A 16,752-nucleotide genomic window follows, 5' to 3' on the forward strand; every position below is an offset into this window, starting at 1 on the left:
GAAGCCCTTTTCCCTGTGGTATTTTTTAGAATAATATTTGGATATTGGAATAATAAATGCACTATAAGGCGCACCGGATTATAAGGCGCACCTTCAATGAATGGCCTATTTTAGAACTGTTTTCATATATAGGGCGCACCGGATTATAAGGCGCATATAGAATAGAAGATACTGCAGTCAAATGTTTGACTGGGTTTGCGTTATGCAGTGGTCACCAACCTTTTCAAGCCTAAGATCACATCCAAAGTCCAAATGTAAACCAAGATACCTTGTTTATACTCGACGCGTCCGCATGAGCGCGAAGTTAATAAAAAAAATAATATCCGTCTGCTCAGGCAGATTCGGCTTAACAGCGCGCGCGCCTCTGAATCCGAAGATGCATGACTTTGAGCCGAATCTGCCCGAGCAGACGGATATTTGTAGTACATCTCATCACACCGGCACCCAGTTTGCGCGTCTAAATCAGTTGTATGGTCTGGTGTTCAGTCTAAAACAAAACAGTTGCGTCAAGTATAAATGCCTCGTCTGTTTGGGGAGTTGCGCGCGCAGTCAGCGGAGGCTCGCGCTCCGGTGTCAGGCGAAAGTAAACAAGGTTTAAGTCAGCGGTTGTTTAACAGACGTTAACATAAGGCGCCAGATCCATATATAAGGCGCTCCGGATTATAAGGCGCACTGTCGTTTTTTGAAAAAAATAAAGGCTTTTAAGTGCGCCTTATAGTGCGGAAAATACGGTAGCCTATCTTAATTGTACACATGCGCTATATAAATAAAACTTATTATTATTATTATTATTATTATTATTATTATTATTATTATTACATGTTCCTGTTTTTTTTTTTTTTTTTTTACTGTTTTCTAAGGGTTTCTTAATTTTAGACAAGTTGACCAGCACACATTATATGCAATGTGTGTATGTGTGACATATTTTGCACACAGGTAAAGGTGCCCAATATCAGTCATTTCTAAAGTAAAAAAAAATGTGTTTTGGAAAATAGCTCTTTATTTGATAATCATTAAAATTTGTTTTCTATACAGAGATATCGACATCGGTAAATATCGGTATCGGCCATAACAGCAATATTAATATCGGTTATCGGTATCGGCCACAATTTTCACATCGGTGCATCCCTAGAAATAATTGGTATTTTGGACAACCCTGTTCTGTAATTTTGCACCTCGGATTCATCGAAGGCACAGATTTCTTCTCTTTTTTTCCTTCTGACTTCCTCTCATATGCTGCAGCTTCTATCTGTGTTTATCGCTCATTTCCAGCCCTCATACAGCTTCTGGCAGATTCTATAGAAAGTGAAAATACATAAATTTTGAGAAATTCATGGTGTTCAAACTTATTTAGCTTTAGCGCTCCCCAGTGACTCTTTTCAAACTTTTTGCTCTTGATTTCAACTCTTGTTGTGAACTCCCTCATTTCCCAGTCAAGAGAACATTGATAGTTACTGTTGATGTTATAAACCTACTTAAATAAAGGCTCCAAGCAGTTTTGGGCAGTAATTATGCACCCGTGTGGCTATTACAGTTTGTTTGATACAGTGTTTGGCTTGCCCTGCTCTTCATATCACTCTTCTCTACCTGTCCTTGCTCATCCTGTTTCATTATTCAGTCTGACCACCATTCAGAGCAATGTGAGAGCAAAGAAACTTGATTGACATATCTAAAGAATCATTTGTTCCCCTCTCTCTCTCTCTCGCCCTCCCTGTATAGGTCATTGACCCAATAGCCCCAAGATACACTGCCCTACTAAGCTCGCAGGTTGTGCCAGTCTTCATTTCTGAAGCCAAGGAGGAAATGAAAGAGATTGCCAAGCATCCCAAGGTAATAGAATCTGCATGCACGTACCACTAAAGAACTTGTCAGTACCATAGAAAATATTCTCATTAATTCATATGTAGGTAGGTAATATATAAAGAGAGACAGGTATATAAATTGGGCCTTGTCATTTGAGTCACATCCTATTTTGTGGGGATTTGCAGAATGCAGATGTGGGAATGAAGCAGGTGTGGTACGGGCCAAAGGTCTTTATCGAGGGTGCTGACGCAGAAACTTTCACAGAGGGTGAGACTGTGACCTTCATCAACTGGGGAAACATCATCATCACCAAAATCCACAGGTAAAAAAAAAAAAGACCCCTTACTTTGTGTGCTCTGGCGCCAACTCTTGTTACAATTTAACATGATTGTTTTCTATTTTAATACATTTTAAAATGTAATTTATTCTTTTGGTAAGAAGGCAAAATTTTCAGCATGATCCTTCAGAAATCATTTTAATATGCTGATTTGGTCGCAAAGAAACCTTTCTTATCATTATCTGTGTCTAAAACAGTTCATTTAAAGGTGCATTGCGCAACTTTTCATGTTAAAAATACCCGTTTTCTAACCCATACATGCTTAAACAATTGCCTGATGGGCTGAATGAGCCCTTCTCTGATCACTGCGATTGCCTCTATAATCCTGTACAGTAAAATAAATAAGAGGGATTCGGGTCGGAATCTGAGACTGGGCGTGACGTCATGCGCGTTGACGTCATGCGCGTTCACGGCACGCTCATATGTCTGGCAGGTTTGTGTATGCGCCGACGCCGCCATTCTCCGTAGAAAATGGATTCTAAGAGACCGGCTTGTAGTTCATTTCAAACACCAACGCAAACTCCACGTAAGATAAAAAAAAGAGAACTTTTGTCTAGTGCAACCAAAAGGTCCAAATTGGAGTCAGACAGGCGTCGGGGTAAGACGAGAGTAAACATAGGGAAGGCTTTCAACAAATGGAGAGATCTCCGGTCTGCTCTAGGGCTCAAACGGGATCCTCAGTTGGCTTTTTTCTTGATAAAAAGGTAAGATATATCCCATTCTCTAATGTCTGATACGGCCAATAATGACAATAAATGACGATCCATAAAATGTGTAATGCTTTAGCGTAAGCTAGATAAATGTACAATCGGAATAGGTTTTACTAACTTACCATTGTCAGTGATCAGGTTCAGAATGATTGTGATATAAAATGCTGATATATAAGTTAGATACTTAGACACAAATTTTGAGCAAATTACTGCTTAATTACGATGTATTGCTATTGGAATATGCTACTTAGCTTATCAATAAAACAGGCTAAACCCCCGCAAATCTTCGGCGGATTAGCCTGTTTGGCTTTTATGGTAACGTCATAGTGCCACTTGATTGTTTATTACCTTGAGACATTTGGGTGTACTTTGTTGACCGACTGTGTATGGTATGGTATCATGATTACTATTTTGAGCTTTTACAAAGTAATAACTTATATTGTTCATGAACGTGTTTCCATAATAATAGTCATAAGTGGATACAGTAAACACATAACACAGTTCAACATGGAGATAGATGGGAATAAAAAACGAAGTTTTCTACTACCCCCATTTTTTCCCTCACACATAAGTGTGTTATTTACTCAATTGCCTTTCCTTTCACATATTTTAAATTACTTGCAGATTTAAAACTTTATTACCTCTGAAGACATTATGATTGTAAACAAAAGATTTGTGCGGCTGATGCTCCTTGGGTTATGACCAGCTCGTGCTCGTGCAAGCGTGCGTGTGCGTGTGGTCCGTGAGCGTGCACACCTCTGGTTGCAGTTTCGCTTGCCACCAGAGGGGGCGTAGTTCTGCGAAAACTCAGACTCTTGCGCAATGCACCTTTAAGGCGAGACACGGCAGGCAAAAACATCGATTTGTTTTATGCAGTGGTCAGTTTTGAGATTTTGGGCTAGTTTACTCCTTCAGTATGTGTTCTTTCAAGCTGCTATAAAGAAAACGTTGTTTTCTTCATACATTAAGATGTTTATTTTATTACATTTTGTTTACTTGCGACAGTAAGTTTCTCCCGAATTTACCAGGAAGCTAGCATTCAAACGCGACACGCCGAGCTCCGTCTGTTTACTTAAGTCTGTCGTGACCGGGATCATTGTAAAGCTCTGAGTCTCCTGCACAACGCTATGTAACCCAATTATGGGCATTTCCTTTCTATCAGTAACCAATCGTGAATGTCCAAAGGGGGATTTAAAGTTAACGACGATTTCTCATTTAGAGCTATTTAAATCTTTAACTGCTGTTTTCTCAAAATGATTTTTTTGCGTTTTTTTTTTATCATTCTCCAGTACATATTTCTCAGCCTATGTAGCACCTGTGTACACCAAACTTTCCAGCTATACATTTAGCAGTATTCTGAAAATATTTTCAGAGGGATTTTTTAATAAATCATTCCTGGCCTGATTTATGTGACATTTTAATAAAAAAAATATGGCGAAAATCTATTTTTTATGGCTATGGACAGTATATTTTGATTTCCTAGGTAATGAAAGCATATGTCCTGAAATCCCTCTGAGTTTTTATTTTCATCCTGTGTGTAAACAAAATGAAAAAAGAATTTTACACCTGGCTTTATCATATGTTCAGATCTATCTACCGAAAATATATGCAAAATCGTGCATATTTAATGAGATAATGCCTAATTTGCATAATTAAACATACAAATTTCTAAACCTTGTAATAAATTTTTTTTATATACTTGTGTAAGTAATCAACTGAGGAAGTTTCATGATGATATCTATTATTTAATATTTTTAACCTATTCACCTGTAGTGTCTCGCCTTAACGGATCATTTTATGCGTCATTGCTAAATTAAATACACCAAGGGCTGCCCCCTAATAGTCGACGAGAAGAGACTTAGTTGACCAAATGTTAATTAATCAGCTAGTCGCAGAAAAAAAAAGTGCCAAAGTCACACAGTGCGCGACGGACTGATCATTAACACGACTGGTCCATGTGGTAATTATTTCGGGCAGGAAATCCAAACGTTCACCTGTCATTCATCGACCTCATACATGGCTTATCATTTGAAACATGTTAGTTGTAGCCTAATGTTAGCCACACGGCTGCTCGCTCTAAGGTTAATGGTAACAGATAAATGTGTGCTATTATTAGGTGCATATCCAAGTGTTCATGTGGAAGCTAAATTAGTACCGCGACATGTTTAACTTAACGTGCATGTCTCTCAATTGGCGCGTCCATTATACTGAGATGACGAGTCAACTTCATCTTTGCAGCTGACACTGAACCTGAAAACACTTGTTTATTAATAGATTATTAAAATATTCAGTCAGTCTCCATTCTGTTTGTTGACCCTCATAATCACTGCTTTTGCCGGTGAGCCTCGGCAAGTTTTATGCATGCGCTTGAGCTTAATTTATATTTTAAAGCCTCATTAATATGGTTTAGTATTACACGGTCATGTGGAACTACTAGTATGTAAGCAATGGTACACAGGCCTATAATATTCTTTCTCAGCCCTATATATGTGCTTTTACATGTAGATTTACTGCTGATGTCTTCTGTCTTGGTGCCTGCAGGGACAGCAGTGGAGCGATCTCGTCTCTAGATGGTCGTCTGAACCTGGAGAACACTGATTATAAAAAGACCACTAAGATCACCTGGCTCACTGAATCCAGCCGTGCCCCCCTCCTGCCTGTTGTGTGCGTCAACTACCAGCACCTCATTACCAAACCAGTCTTGGGCAAGGATGATGATTTCAAGGATTATATCAACAAGAACAGCAAGGTGTGGTACTTAAGTCTGCTGTGGGGTGTTGTCTCTGTTTCTGTGGATACATTTGTGCCACAGTTGAGCAGTTTTTTTGGGGGGTGAACAGCAAATAATAAAATAAAAATCACAATCTCTCGCTTGCAGTTCTGTTCTAGGCTACTTTCATTTATTATTTGAATAGAGAGTTCAAAAGGACAGCATTTATTTGAAATACAATGTCTTTACTGTGACTTTTGACCAATTTAATGTGTCCTTGCAGAATGAAAGTATTAAATTCTTTAAAAAGACCCCTAACTTTTGAACAGTAGTGTATAAAATGGTTAAAATCTGATGTGTATTATTATTTATTTATTTATTTTTCAGATAGAGGAGAAGATGATAGGAGACCCTTGCCTGAAGGACTTGAAGAAAGGTGACATCATACAGCTGCAGAGACGGGGTTTCTATATCTGTGATCAGCCGTATGAGCCAATCAGGTTGCACCTCTAATCTGTTTAACACAGTATTATGAATCTTTTGTAACTATAAACATTTAAATATTTTTTTTCTGTTTTTATACTTTGTTTTAATTCTGTACTTTTTGATCTATTAATTTAGCCCCCACAGCTGCAAGGAGAGTCCCTGTGTCCTGCTCTATATCCCAGACGGACACACAAAAGAGATGCCCACTGCTGGCTCCAAGGACAAGAGCAAGAGCCAGACAGCTGCTAAACCTGTGAGCACAGAATTGGATCCATTTGTTCTCCTAACAAGTCAAACATTGAACAAAATGATCACTCTTTTCATATTGTTCTTCCTCCAGGTGAAGGCTGAGTCTGCACCTCTGAGCAAAGCCAAGCTGGCTCCAGTCTCCAGCCCTGCTCCATCAGCAGCAAGAGACGCTTCCTCTCTATTCTCCAGCATTGTGGCTCAGGGAGACCTGGTCAGACAGCTCAAGACAGACAAAGCCCCTAAAGAGCAAGTGGACGTCGCATTAAAGCAGCTTTTGGCCTTGAAGTCTGAGTTTAAACAACTGACCGGACAGGAGTACAAACCTGGTATGGCCCCACCTACTTCCACCCCAGCACCGAAGAGCTCTGCCCCCACCCCTGCAGCAGGAAGTCCAAGCCCTGCCTCCACCGGTTGTCCGTTCACTCGTGTTGCTGAGCAGGGTGAGGTGGTCAGAAAACTGAAGGCTGAAAAAGCACCCAAGGTCTGTTGGTCATTCAGTTGCTTATAAGGGTCTGCTTCATTTAGGGTGCTATCTTAAGGGGCGATCAGGTGCGAAATTTTACTGGCCAAAAAGTCCATTGTTAAAGTCACCTTGAAATCACAACTGACAATACGTCACAATACGTAAGAAAAGAATATTGCAACTTCCATTTCATGCTGACTTTAACAGTGTATTGTCACATAGAAGTTAGTTTCAAATTAAGCAGATTTCTCTTCAGTCAACGTTGCAAATTCGCATCACCAACTTGAAATGTTCTCCGCCCTCACGTCCTTATTGCACAGATTCCTATTGAAATTTCCTATTGGATTTTACCCATGTTATTTTGCAGAGCAGAGATAAATGTGCCTGCATCTTAACAAGTTAGCTTCCTCTCTAAGAAGTATACAGTAAGGCAGCTCACAAGGCCTTAGATCAGACATCATGTTAGGAGTTTAGTCTTTCTATAACTGTACCATCTTTTTTTTATATATATATATATATATATATATATATATATATTTTGGGGTTTCACTGTTCACCACATCTTCATTTTACAGGAGCAAGTAGATGCTGCAGTAAAACAGCTTTTGGCTGCCAAAGCTGAGTTTAAACAGCTCACTGGTCAAGACTACAAACCAGGCATGGCTTCTCCCACATCATCTCCTCCACAGCCCGCCCCTTCATCTGACTCCTCCCCTGCTGCCATATACGGGCACGTGTCTGAACAGGGGGAGGTGGTCAGAAAGCTGAAAGCTGAGAAAGCATCAAAAGTGAGACTATAATTACATCTTGCCTTAGATTATGGTGAAATTAATATTTCCTTCAGGATTTTGTTTTTGCACTGGGGCCACCCTAAACAGTACTCAATACTTTTTTTTTCCTAACATATTTTTGGTTTTATAGTACTCAATATCTGTTGCAGATATGCATCTTTAGCTAGCCACTAAAATAGTATTACAAAATGTTTTATATATTGCAAATAATTGCTTTATATTATATATGATTATATATAAACATTTGTTATTTAATTTATATGAAGTTATATAATATAAATTATATATTTAATTATGATATAAAATATTTTATGATATTATATATAAAAATTTTATTTATTTATTTATTTATGTATGTATTTATGGCGATTTCAGGAAACATTGTGTTTAATTTGTAATTTACTTGTTGGTAAAACACCATGATTTTTTTCCCCTCTTCAGGAACAGGTTGATGCAGCAGTCAAGCAGCTTTTGGCTCTGAAGGCAGAATATAAGCAGGTGACAGGGCAGGACTACAAACCTGGAGTTCTCCCCGCTGGTGCTTCTCCATCAACTCCAGCTCAGCCTGCCGCCACCACCCTTACGCCGTCTGGCTCCTCTGACAGCTCTCCTAAGTCTATTCATGATCGAGTCACTCAACAAGGAGAACTTGTGAGGAAACTGAAAACAGACAAGGCACCCAAGGTTTTTGACTTATCTCAGCTTTGGTCATTGTTTTTAAAAAATATCTCATTTTTAAATGATTGTAAGTAGTATTCAACAATTGTCCATATTTTTACAGGATCAGATAGATGTGGCTGTGAAGCAGTTGCTGAGTCTTAAAGCTGAGTACAAGCAGCAAACTGGACAGGAATACAAACCAGGCGTGCCTCCTTCCTCTGGTCCCGCCCCTGCACAGTCTAGCTCCACCCCACCTCAATCCAGCTCCTCCCCTCAGGCTCAAGCACTGTTTGCAGACATAGCCCAGCAGGGTGAGCAAGTGAGACGGCTTAAAGCAGAGAAAGCTCCTAAGGTTTGTTTGAATTTGTTTGCTAACAAGTTTAATAAATATTACATTTTTGAAGTGATTTTATTTTAGCTCTCCTGATATTGTAATTCATTTTTTTTAGGATCAAGTTGATAAAGCAGTGAAGACTCTGCTTGAGCTGAAGGGTCAGTATAAAGCCCTCACTGGAGAGGAGTACAAGCCTGTGACTACCCCAGGAAGCTCAGGGAACACAGGGGGGGAAGACAAGAACCGTAAGGAGCGGGAGAACAAATCTGAGAAGCAGGGAGGAGGAGGAGGAGGACGTAAGCAGCAGAAGGGAGGAGAGAAGCCTCAACAAGGACAAGACTCTGGAGCAGGTGGAGCAGGAGAAGGCCAAGGGCCAAAGAAACAGACACGGTGAGAGACAAAAACGCAAAGTAATCCGTACAGTGTCAAATGCCCTTTATTTATTTCCTTGAGACATGAGGGGCTTTTGCACCGGAGGAACCTTTTCATAGTTCCTAGAACTATTGGTGAAAGTACCCGGATGTCGGCGTGTTCGCACCGCAGGAACTAGGATCGATTTTAGTTCTAGGAACTCTTTTGGAGGAACTAATTTAGCTCCTACTTCAGAGTAGGGTCTTAAACCAGCACTATAGGAACTACCCGTGACGTTAGTGTACGCTGATTGACTGAACGCACGCGAAACACCTGCATCTGCCATTTTTAAACAGTGATAGATGGGCCTCTAAACCTTTACACTGAGGAGAAAATCCAACGTGACTTTGAGGGGACCAAGACAAACATGATTATGTATTTCTGCTCAGCTAGCAACACTGGACATCAACCACACGGCATACACCAATACCTTTTCATATACTGTCCACTTTCCATGTATAACAGTTCTATCTAATAACATAAAAGACAGGACTGTTAGACAGATCGTGAACTAATGAACGCAGAGAATGCGAGCATTGTTTGCTCTGGCGTTCTCAGCGCTGTCAAAATAAAGGTACGCCGTGCCGTCAAAATAAAATTCACAACAACAAGCTCGGCTTACGTCACTTCAAAGTTCCTACTGGCGGTGCGAATGCAACAGGAAAACGTTCCTATGGGAACCATTAGTTCTTGGGGAACCATCCTGGTGGTTAGTTCCTAGAACTAAGTTCCTAAAACTATCCGGTGCGAAAGGCCCTATGGATAAATACTTAAATGGAGGCTTGAGAAAGTTCTGCAGTTGTTTTAGTACTGCCACAACTGGTTTTGTCCTCCAAGACTAAACCCAGAATACAGTCTCTTTGGTCTGAATGACTTTTTCAGACTACAAGCTGTGTTCATGGACACTTCACTGAAGGCTATTCAATTATGTATTAAGTATATTTTGCATTTACCAGCAGGATCTATAGATTCACTCACTTATTTTGTGTTTCTTAAATGTAGGCTCGGACTGGAGGCAAAGAAAGAGGAAAACTTGGCTGATTGGTACTCACAGGTACACTGTGCTCACATGATTTTGTAAACCGTAGAAGAACTATCTTTACACAGTTCTTTTTATTCAGCTGTTTAAAAATGTTTGTATTTGCTGTTTTCAGGTGATCACTAAGGCAGAGATGATCGAGTACTACGATGTCAGTGGCTGTTACGTGTTGAGGCCCTGGTCTTACGCTATCTGGGATGCCATCAAAGATTTCTTTGACCGGGAGATCAAGAAGCTGGGTGTGGAGAATTGCTACTTCCCCATGTTTGTCTCTCAAGCTGCCCTTGAGAAAGAGAAAACACACATTGCAGATTTCGCTCCAGAGGTGAGAAGCTGGAAAGAATGTAAGATTAGAAGTTTAGGGTCAGTTAATACTTTTTTTCAGCAAGGATGCATTAAATAGTTTGTCACCGTAAAGATATTTTTAATGATAATCTGTCACTTTTTCCACAAAAATATTAAGAACTGTTTTCAACATTCAAGTGACATGTGAAGGCCAAGTATGGTAACCCATACTAGGAATTTGTCCTCTGCATTTAACCCATCCAAGTTAGTGCACACACATTAGGAGTAGTGAGTAGTGAACACACACACACACACACACACACTGCAAACTGTGGACACACACCCGGAGCAGTGGGTCGCCATTTTTGCTGTGGTGCCCGGGGAGCGATTGGGGGTAAGGGGCCTTGCTCAAAGGCACCTCAGTCATTTAATTTAATTCACAACCTTCGAGTCACCAGTCTGACTCTTTAAACATTAGGCCACAACTTCCCCCTAAAATAGGGCTGTGACAGTGGCAGTTTTTTACCACCGCGGTGGTAATGGACCAACTAACGGCGGTGGTGCGTGGTTGGGGGGTTGTTTTGAAATAAGAAAAACAAAGAAACAAATGCGCTTTACAAAAAAAACTGACGCGCCTTACCAATTACCATATGTCTAATAACAAGCACAAACTGTGATAAAAGAATTTGACGTACAAGTAAAAATGTAGGCTATCTGTCCTACAGCGTTTTTTCTACTTTACCACAGGAAAGAATACGAAAATAATAGGCCAAATTAAAAGCAAACAAAGGAAGAAACGTTTAGAATCCCCTTCGGAAATGGGTGAGACGCGAGTGACGATATGGGAAAAGAAACAAGAGATTCCATGCAGGGATGAGTCACGATTTTTGAATATTCGATTAGTTGATTTAATTATAGAATATCTAATAGGTTGTGCGATTATTCTCTAAAATAAAATCTCCATGGTCTGGTGCTGATGCGGTGGTGACGGGTTCATGTAACCAGATGGTGACGCTGCCAGTAATGCACATAACAGCTGTCACAAAGAACCGGCAAAAGTAATGGTTATGAATGCGTCAAATATAGCAAGGAGACATTTGAATTGTTTATTAATAAAGTGTTTTCTGTGTCAGTGTCGGGCTGCAAAGATGAAGTTGACGATGCTGACTCGTCGTCTTCGCAGTGAACGCGCCTATAGAGAGAAATGCACACTTCATACGGAATACATAAGCATATGCTAGTCGGTTTATTTTCGTTTTGAATTGTTTTGTTTAAAAGTAGACAATTCAAGCTTTCTATATGGAATAACTAATGGAATATTGTTAAATTTGCTGATAATCGGGTGACCAGATCACAAACCAGAATTCAAAGCCGACAAAGTTTAAATTTATGGGCTCACGCACAACTCTCTCATTCATCATGCATTCAAACTTTTCCATGGCTGCAATATAACATTTAATTGCTAACCTATTATTTATTTTGTAAACAAAGCTTTGTGCTTCACTCGTGTCATTAATATTAATGTTAAACAGCATTCACATACAAACAAATAATACGAAGTTTTACTTGAGAATTAAGTCAGCATATTAGAATGATTTCTGAGGGATCATGTGACACTGAAGACTTGAGTAAATTTTAGCTTTGCCATTACAGAAATAAATTACATTTTAAAATATATTAAGATAGCAAAAAGTTATTTGAAGTTATTTTCTTTTAAATTGTGTTTTTAATCAAATAAGTGCATATTTTGAAAATTATAATAATGGATGATTGGAAAAAGATCATGTTATGGTGGATTGTATTTGGGGCTTTTCAGTGTGTGGATAATAAATATGTATAAATAGCCACTCAAAGATTTGTGCTTTTTATCTGCAAATGTCTTTAGGTTGCTTGGGTGACAAGATCAGGAAAGACAGAGCTGGCGGAGCCCATCGCTGTACGTCCCACTAGTGAGACAGGTGAGCAACTGCAGTTGTATCTGAAATGGACTGGATTCTTATCTTTGTATTAGCTTTTTAATACATCTGCATTCTTCTTACATTGATGCAGTGATGTATCCTGCCTATGCCAAGTGGGTCCAGTCACACAGAGACCTGCCAATCAAACTCAACCAGTGGTGCAATGTTGTGGTCAGTTTCAGCATCAGTCGTACACTTTTACAAAAACATCTCAAGTAAAGGCCTGTGTATTTATTCAGTTTCTTGCTGTTCTCAGCGTTGGGAGTTTAAACACCCGCAGCCCTTCCTGAGAACCAGAGAGTTTCTGTGGCAGGAGGGACACACAGCCTTTGCCACCAAAGAGGAAGCTGTAGAGGAGGTTGGTTAAATGTGATCAGTCACGCCTCACTCGCAACTTAATATTTACATGCTGATCTTGAAATAGTTGTAGCATGTTTCTGACCCACTCTTTTAACCATCATGTGTGCAGGTGTTGCAGATTCTGGACCTGTATACACGGGTGTACGAGGAGCTGATGGCCATCCCTGTGGTCAAGGGCAGGAAAACAGAGAAGGAGAAGTTTGCAGGAGGAGATTACACCACCACTGTGGAGGCTTACATCTCAGCAAGCGGCAGAGCAATTCAGGTAAGCGTATATTGAAATTATTTCACTCCTAAGCGAAGAACTAAAAAGAACTTTGCCGTGAGCATATCAAGGCCTTTATTTTACAGTCATTGTTTAGTAGGGCTGAGATTTGCCATAGACCTTCTGATTCAGTATTATAACTATATTTAGCTGCAATACATTTATTTAATTTTTTTATGTATTTAGCATTTTATGCATTTTGGCTCTTGATGTCCATAATGTTGAATTCTGTTTAATTACTTTAATTGTTTAATTATAAACAAAATTGAATTATAAAAGTACTGTTTAAAAAAAAAAAAAAAAAAAAAAAAAATGATGATACATGAAAACAAAAAAATACAAGGAGTAAATAACAAAGAGACCATTCCCCTCTGTTTACAATCCCTTAAGACAGAATGGACTGTTTACATATAAACATACATTTTCAAAATGCTTGTATAATGCGCCAAAGGTCAATACATACTAGACTTGTATTTTTAAATTCAAACTTATTTAGCATGCAATGGCATCTTAAAAACACATACGCTACAAACCACACAAGACACAAACGCAACATTCAAAGACAACTAGTGCATGTTGGAACACAGTGGAAGTCGGCCATACCTCTGCTGCAGAAAGTTACTTTTTTCTTATTGTATCAGCCATTATATCATCATCTCATAGCATTTATAAATAGATTTTTCATTAGTTTGTCTCAAGAATGGCTTTTTTCCTCCCAAATCTATTGTTTAGTAGTAGTGCTTGCTAAGACACGAATCACTATTGCGATTGGTTATATTTTGGGTTAGGGATGTGAAGCATTTTAAAAGCACTCGGACCACCTTAACAATGCCCTGGAGAACACCCGCAGCACCCCAACATTCAGAAAAATGTACAAATGTACCTGCAGGGTGTGTAAAAGAAGTATTGTAGCAGTATTAACGTACTGCAGTAACTCATTATTGCTCTCTCAGGGTGCCACATCACATCACCTGGGCCAGAACTTCTCCAGGATGTTTGATATTGTTTTTGAGGACCCTAAGAGACCAGGCGAGAAGCAGCTGGCCTACCAGAACTCATGGGGAATCACCACTCGGACCATCGGAGTCCTGACGATGGTTCATGGAGACAACATGGGCCTGGTGCTGCCACCCAGAGTAGCATGTCTACAGGTGTGCAGGAGATCCATCATTTCTTGTTTATAATGGATTATAGCATTGTAAGCAAACTTACACTCTGGTTTGCAGGTCGTCATCATTCCTTGTGGCATCACAGCCACACTGCCAGAAGCAGAGAAAGATCTTCTGTTGGCCCAGTGCTCCAAGTATCTTTCCAGACTACAGGAGGCCAATATCAGAGTCAAGGCCGACCTGCGGGATAACTACTCACCTGGCTGGAAGTTCAATCATTGGGAGCTGAAGGTATGTAGGTTCTTCATCTCAGCATAATCACATTAAAGGAAGGGAATAGAATGCAGCTCATAATTTATCTCGATTATGGTGTTTTCATAATTTAAATTATGAAACTAAACTTTGATTAATCGCACAGCCGTACCACCAATGCACGAAAGCTTTGTCTGACGCCCTGTTTTCTGAATGCAGGGTGTGCCCATAAGGTTGGAGGTTGGGCCGAAGGACTTAAAACAGGGCCAGTTCGTAGCAGTAAGGAGAGACACGGGACAGAAAGTCATTGTGCCAGAGGCTGATGCCGTGAAGAGAATCCCAAACCTTCTAGAAGAGATCCAGAACAATCTCTTTAAACGGTACAAACAAACTCCTGCTTTCGACTTCTTCACCTAGTATCACTACATTTGAGATCTGCCGTTTCCATCAGAGGCAGAATGATTTACTATTTTCACCTCGTCACAGGGCCTCTGATGATTTGAACAAACACATGGTTGTGGCCGATACGATGGAACAATTCCAGAAAGATCTGGACCAGGGAAGGGTAAGTAAACTGTGTGGATCCAGAGCTCTTTGGATACTATTTATTTTCAATTAAAACCAGAAAGGTGCCTAATTTATGCCATTTCTTACAGATTGTACAGATTCCCTTCTGTGGAGGCATTGAGTGTGAGGACTGGATTAAGAAGATAACAGCCAAGTAAGAGACTAATCTATGCTTTTGGGTTGTTTTTCCTAGATAACCAGTATTCAGTTTAGTATTTTTTCTTTAAACATTTCAATGCCAAAATCTCCCAAATATGATGATCGTCTGCAATGGAATTATTTTCCTACAATATAAAGGCAGCTATATATTTTAATGTAGAAAATATTACGTGTGATATGGAGACTCAGCAGGTCCTTAAAAAGTCTTAAATTAAGGGGCCAGTTGTATAAATTAGTCATCACGTTTTTTTTCTTTAAGACTATTCATAAATGTCAGTCAGTTACATAAAAACATCCATTGGTCTAATTTGATACCAAAAAGTAAGATTCATTGCCCTTTAACTAACTGCTAGTTGGTCATAGTAGTACTAGTTTATGCAACGCGTGATGTATCAAATTTAAGGCCATAAAAAGTCTTAAATATCTTAAATGGTGTAAGAATTAAAAGAAGGTCTCAAAATTGGGTGATTTAAAATTCAAAGGGCAAAGATGTAATGAAATAAATGTGAGCGCTGCACATTTCCAAGTAAAAACATGTGCTGTGGTGCCTTTCTTTAGCTCGTGGTTTTAGAGAAATGCAATCAATGAACACTGCACATTTATGCCAAACAATTTCTTGATTATCATCTACTGTTGCTGAATCATGACTGTTTACTTTATGCCATTTATATCTCTTAAAAATGGTTTAAAGGCTGACATTTTTAGGTTTTATAGAACATTTTATCAGGCTATTTATTAGGCAAAACATTTCATTTGTATTAGACTATTTGAACTAAAGTTGAATAAATCATAGTTTTTTATCTTTTTGTGGTTTAATAGATCTTGCTCTACCTCGCCCAAATGGCATTCATTTTATTTGTGTAAAGTAATAAAATATATATTTTTTTATTTCATTAATACAAACTGTTAATATAAACTATCTTGTATATTGTTACTACTAAAGGCGAAACTAATTCTAATATTGTAAGTTGGTAGCATTCAAAGTTGACAGCTTTTTTTATACACAGTTATTATTTATTTCTTAATATCAAATTCTGTAATAGTGTTAAAAATTGATACATTACAAGTTAATACATTAACCAAAGATGCACACACACACTCTTTTTTTTTTTTTTTTTTTATGGACCCCAGGAAGCCCTATTTAAAAACCTCTGGTCTTGAACACTAGAATATAATTATATCAATTCAAAGAAAAAAGATAAGATAGAAGTGGGTACTCTTAACACACACACTTTTTCCTGTGTCTCCAGGGATCAAGACCTGGAGCCTGGTGCACCTTCAATGGGAGCCAAGAGTCTGTGTATCCCCTTCGGCCCGCTGAAGACCCTGCAGGCCGGCCAGATGTGCGTCAGCGGGAAAGAGCCTGCTCAGTTCTACACGTTGTTCGGTCGCAGTTACTGAAACCGTCTGTCATCCCAAAATAGTGACTCCCCTTATCAAATGCACTAGTAGGATAACTGTAAGCCATCTGTCATCATCTCTAACCACTCTAAATACTGCTTATTACTATATTTTGGAGGAATCCTCTATTTTTCTGGTCACAGATTTACTAGCTGACAGGCAGAGTTTTAGGCTGAGATTTGATGTTCTGTGCGACCATACTAAACCTTTGCACATCTTTGTCCTAAATAAATTGCTGACAATTGTAAACAAACATTATCTGTAATAAAGGGATTCTTAATTTCTATTGTTTTTGTGCTCTTTGTGACTTGTCTGGTATGTTTACATGGGGATCAGAAATTAAGGTGTTTTCTTAAATGATTACGTAACACTCCATAAACCAAGGGATTTCACTCTTCTTTAT

General features: G+C 39.1%; 1 protein-coding gene across 1 annotated transcript in view; it reads left to right on the forward strand.

Moving 5' to 3' along the window:
• Positions 1-16,635, forward strand: part of eprs1 (glutamyl-prolyl-tRNA synthetase 1) — a 30,954-nt gene extending 14,319 nt beyond the window's left edge. Inside the window, exons 13-34 of the mRNA XM_084392576.1 lie at positions 1,720-1,830; positions 1,989-2,125; positions 5,392-5,599; positions 5,948-6,060; positions 6,182-6,299; positions 6,387-6,776; positions 7,334-7,546; positions 7,991-8,233; positions 8,331-8,561; positions 8,659-8,933; positions 9,957-10,008; positions 10,109-10,318; positions 12,164-12,236; positions 12,328-12,407; positions 12,493-12,594; positions 12,706-12,861; positions 13,815-14,012; positions 14,088-14,261; positions 14,442-14,602; positions 14,709-14,787; positions 14,879-14,943; positions 16,199-16,635. Of these exons, the coding sequence (XP_084248702.1) occupies positions 1,720-1,830; positions 1,989-2,125; positions 5,392-5,599; positions 5,948-6,060; positions 6,182-6,299; positions 6,387-6,776; positions 7,334-7,546; positions 7,991-8,233; positions 8,331-8,561; positions 8,659-8,933; positions 9,957-10,008; positions 10,109-10,318; positions 12,164-12,236; positions 12,328-12,407; positions 12,493-12,594; positions 12,706-12,861; positions 13,815-14,012; positions 14,088-14,261; positions 14,442-14,602; positions 14,709-14,787; positions 14,879-14,943; positions 16,199-16,349 (3,540 nt within the window). The 3' untranslated portion in view covers positions 16,350-16,635. The remainder of the gene's footprint in view (positions 1-1,719; positions 1,831-1,988; positions 2,126-5,391; positions 5,600-5,947; positions 6,061-6,181; positions 6,300-6,386; positions 6,777-7,333; positions 7,547-7,990; positions 8,234-8,330; positions 8,562-8,658; positions 8,934-9,956; positions 10,009-10,108; positions 10,319-12,163; positions 12,237-12,327; positions 12,408-12,492; positions 12,595-12,705; positions 12,862-13,814; positions 14,013-14,087; positions 14,262-14,441; positions 14,603-14,708; positions 14,788-14,878; positions 14,944-16,198) is intronic.
• The last annotated feature ends 117 nt before the right edge of the window (positions 16,636-16,752 follow it).

The sequence above is a fragment of the Rutilus rutilus genome (genome assembly GCF_951802725.1).
Source record: "Rutilus rutilus genome assembly, chromosome: 21".
Lineage (NCBI taxonomy): Eukaryota > Metazoa > Chordata > Actinopteri > Cypriniformes > Leuciscidae > Rutilus > Rutilus rutilus.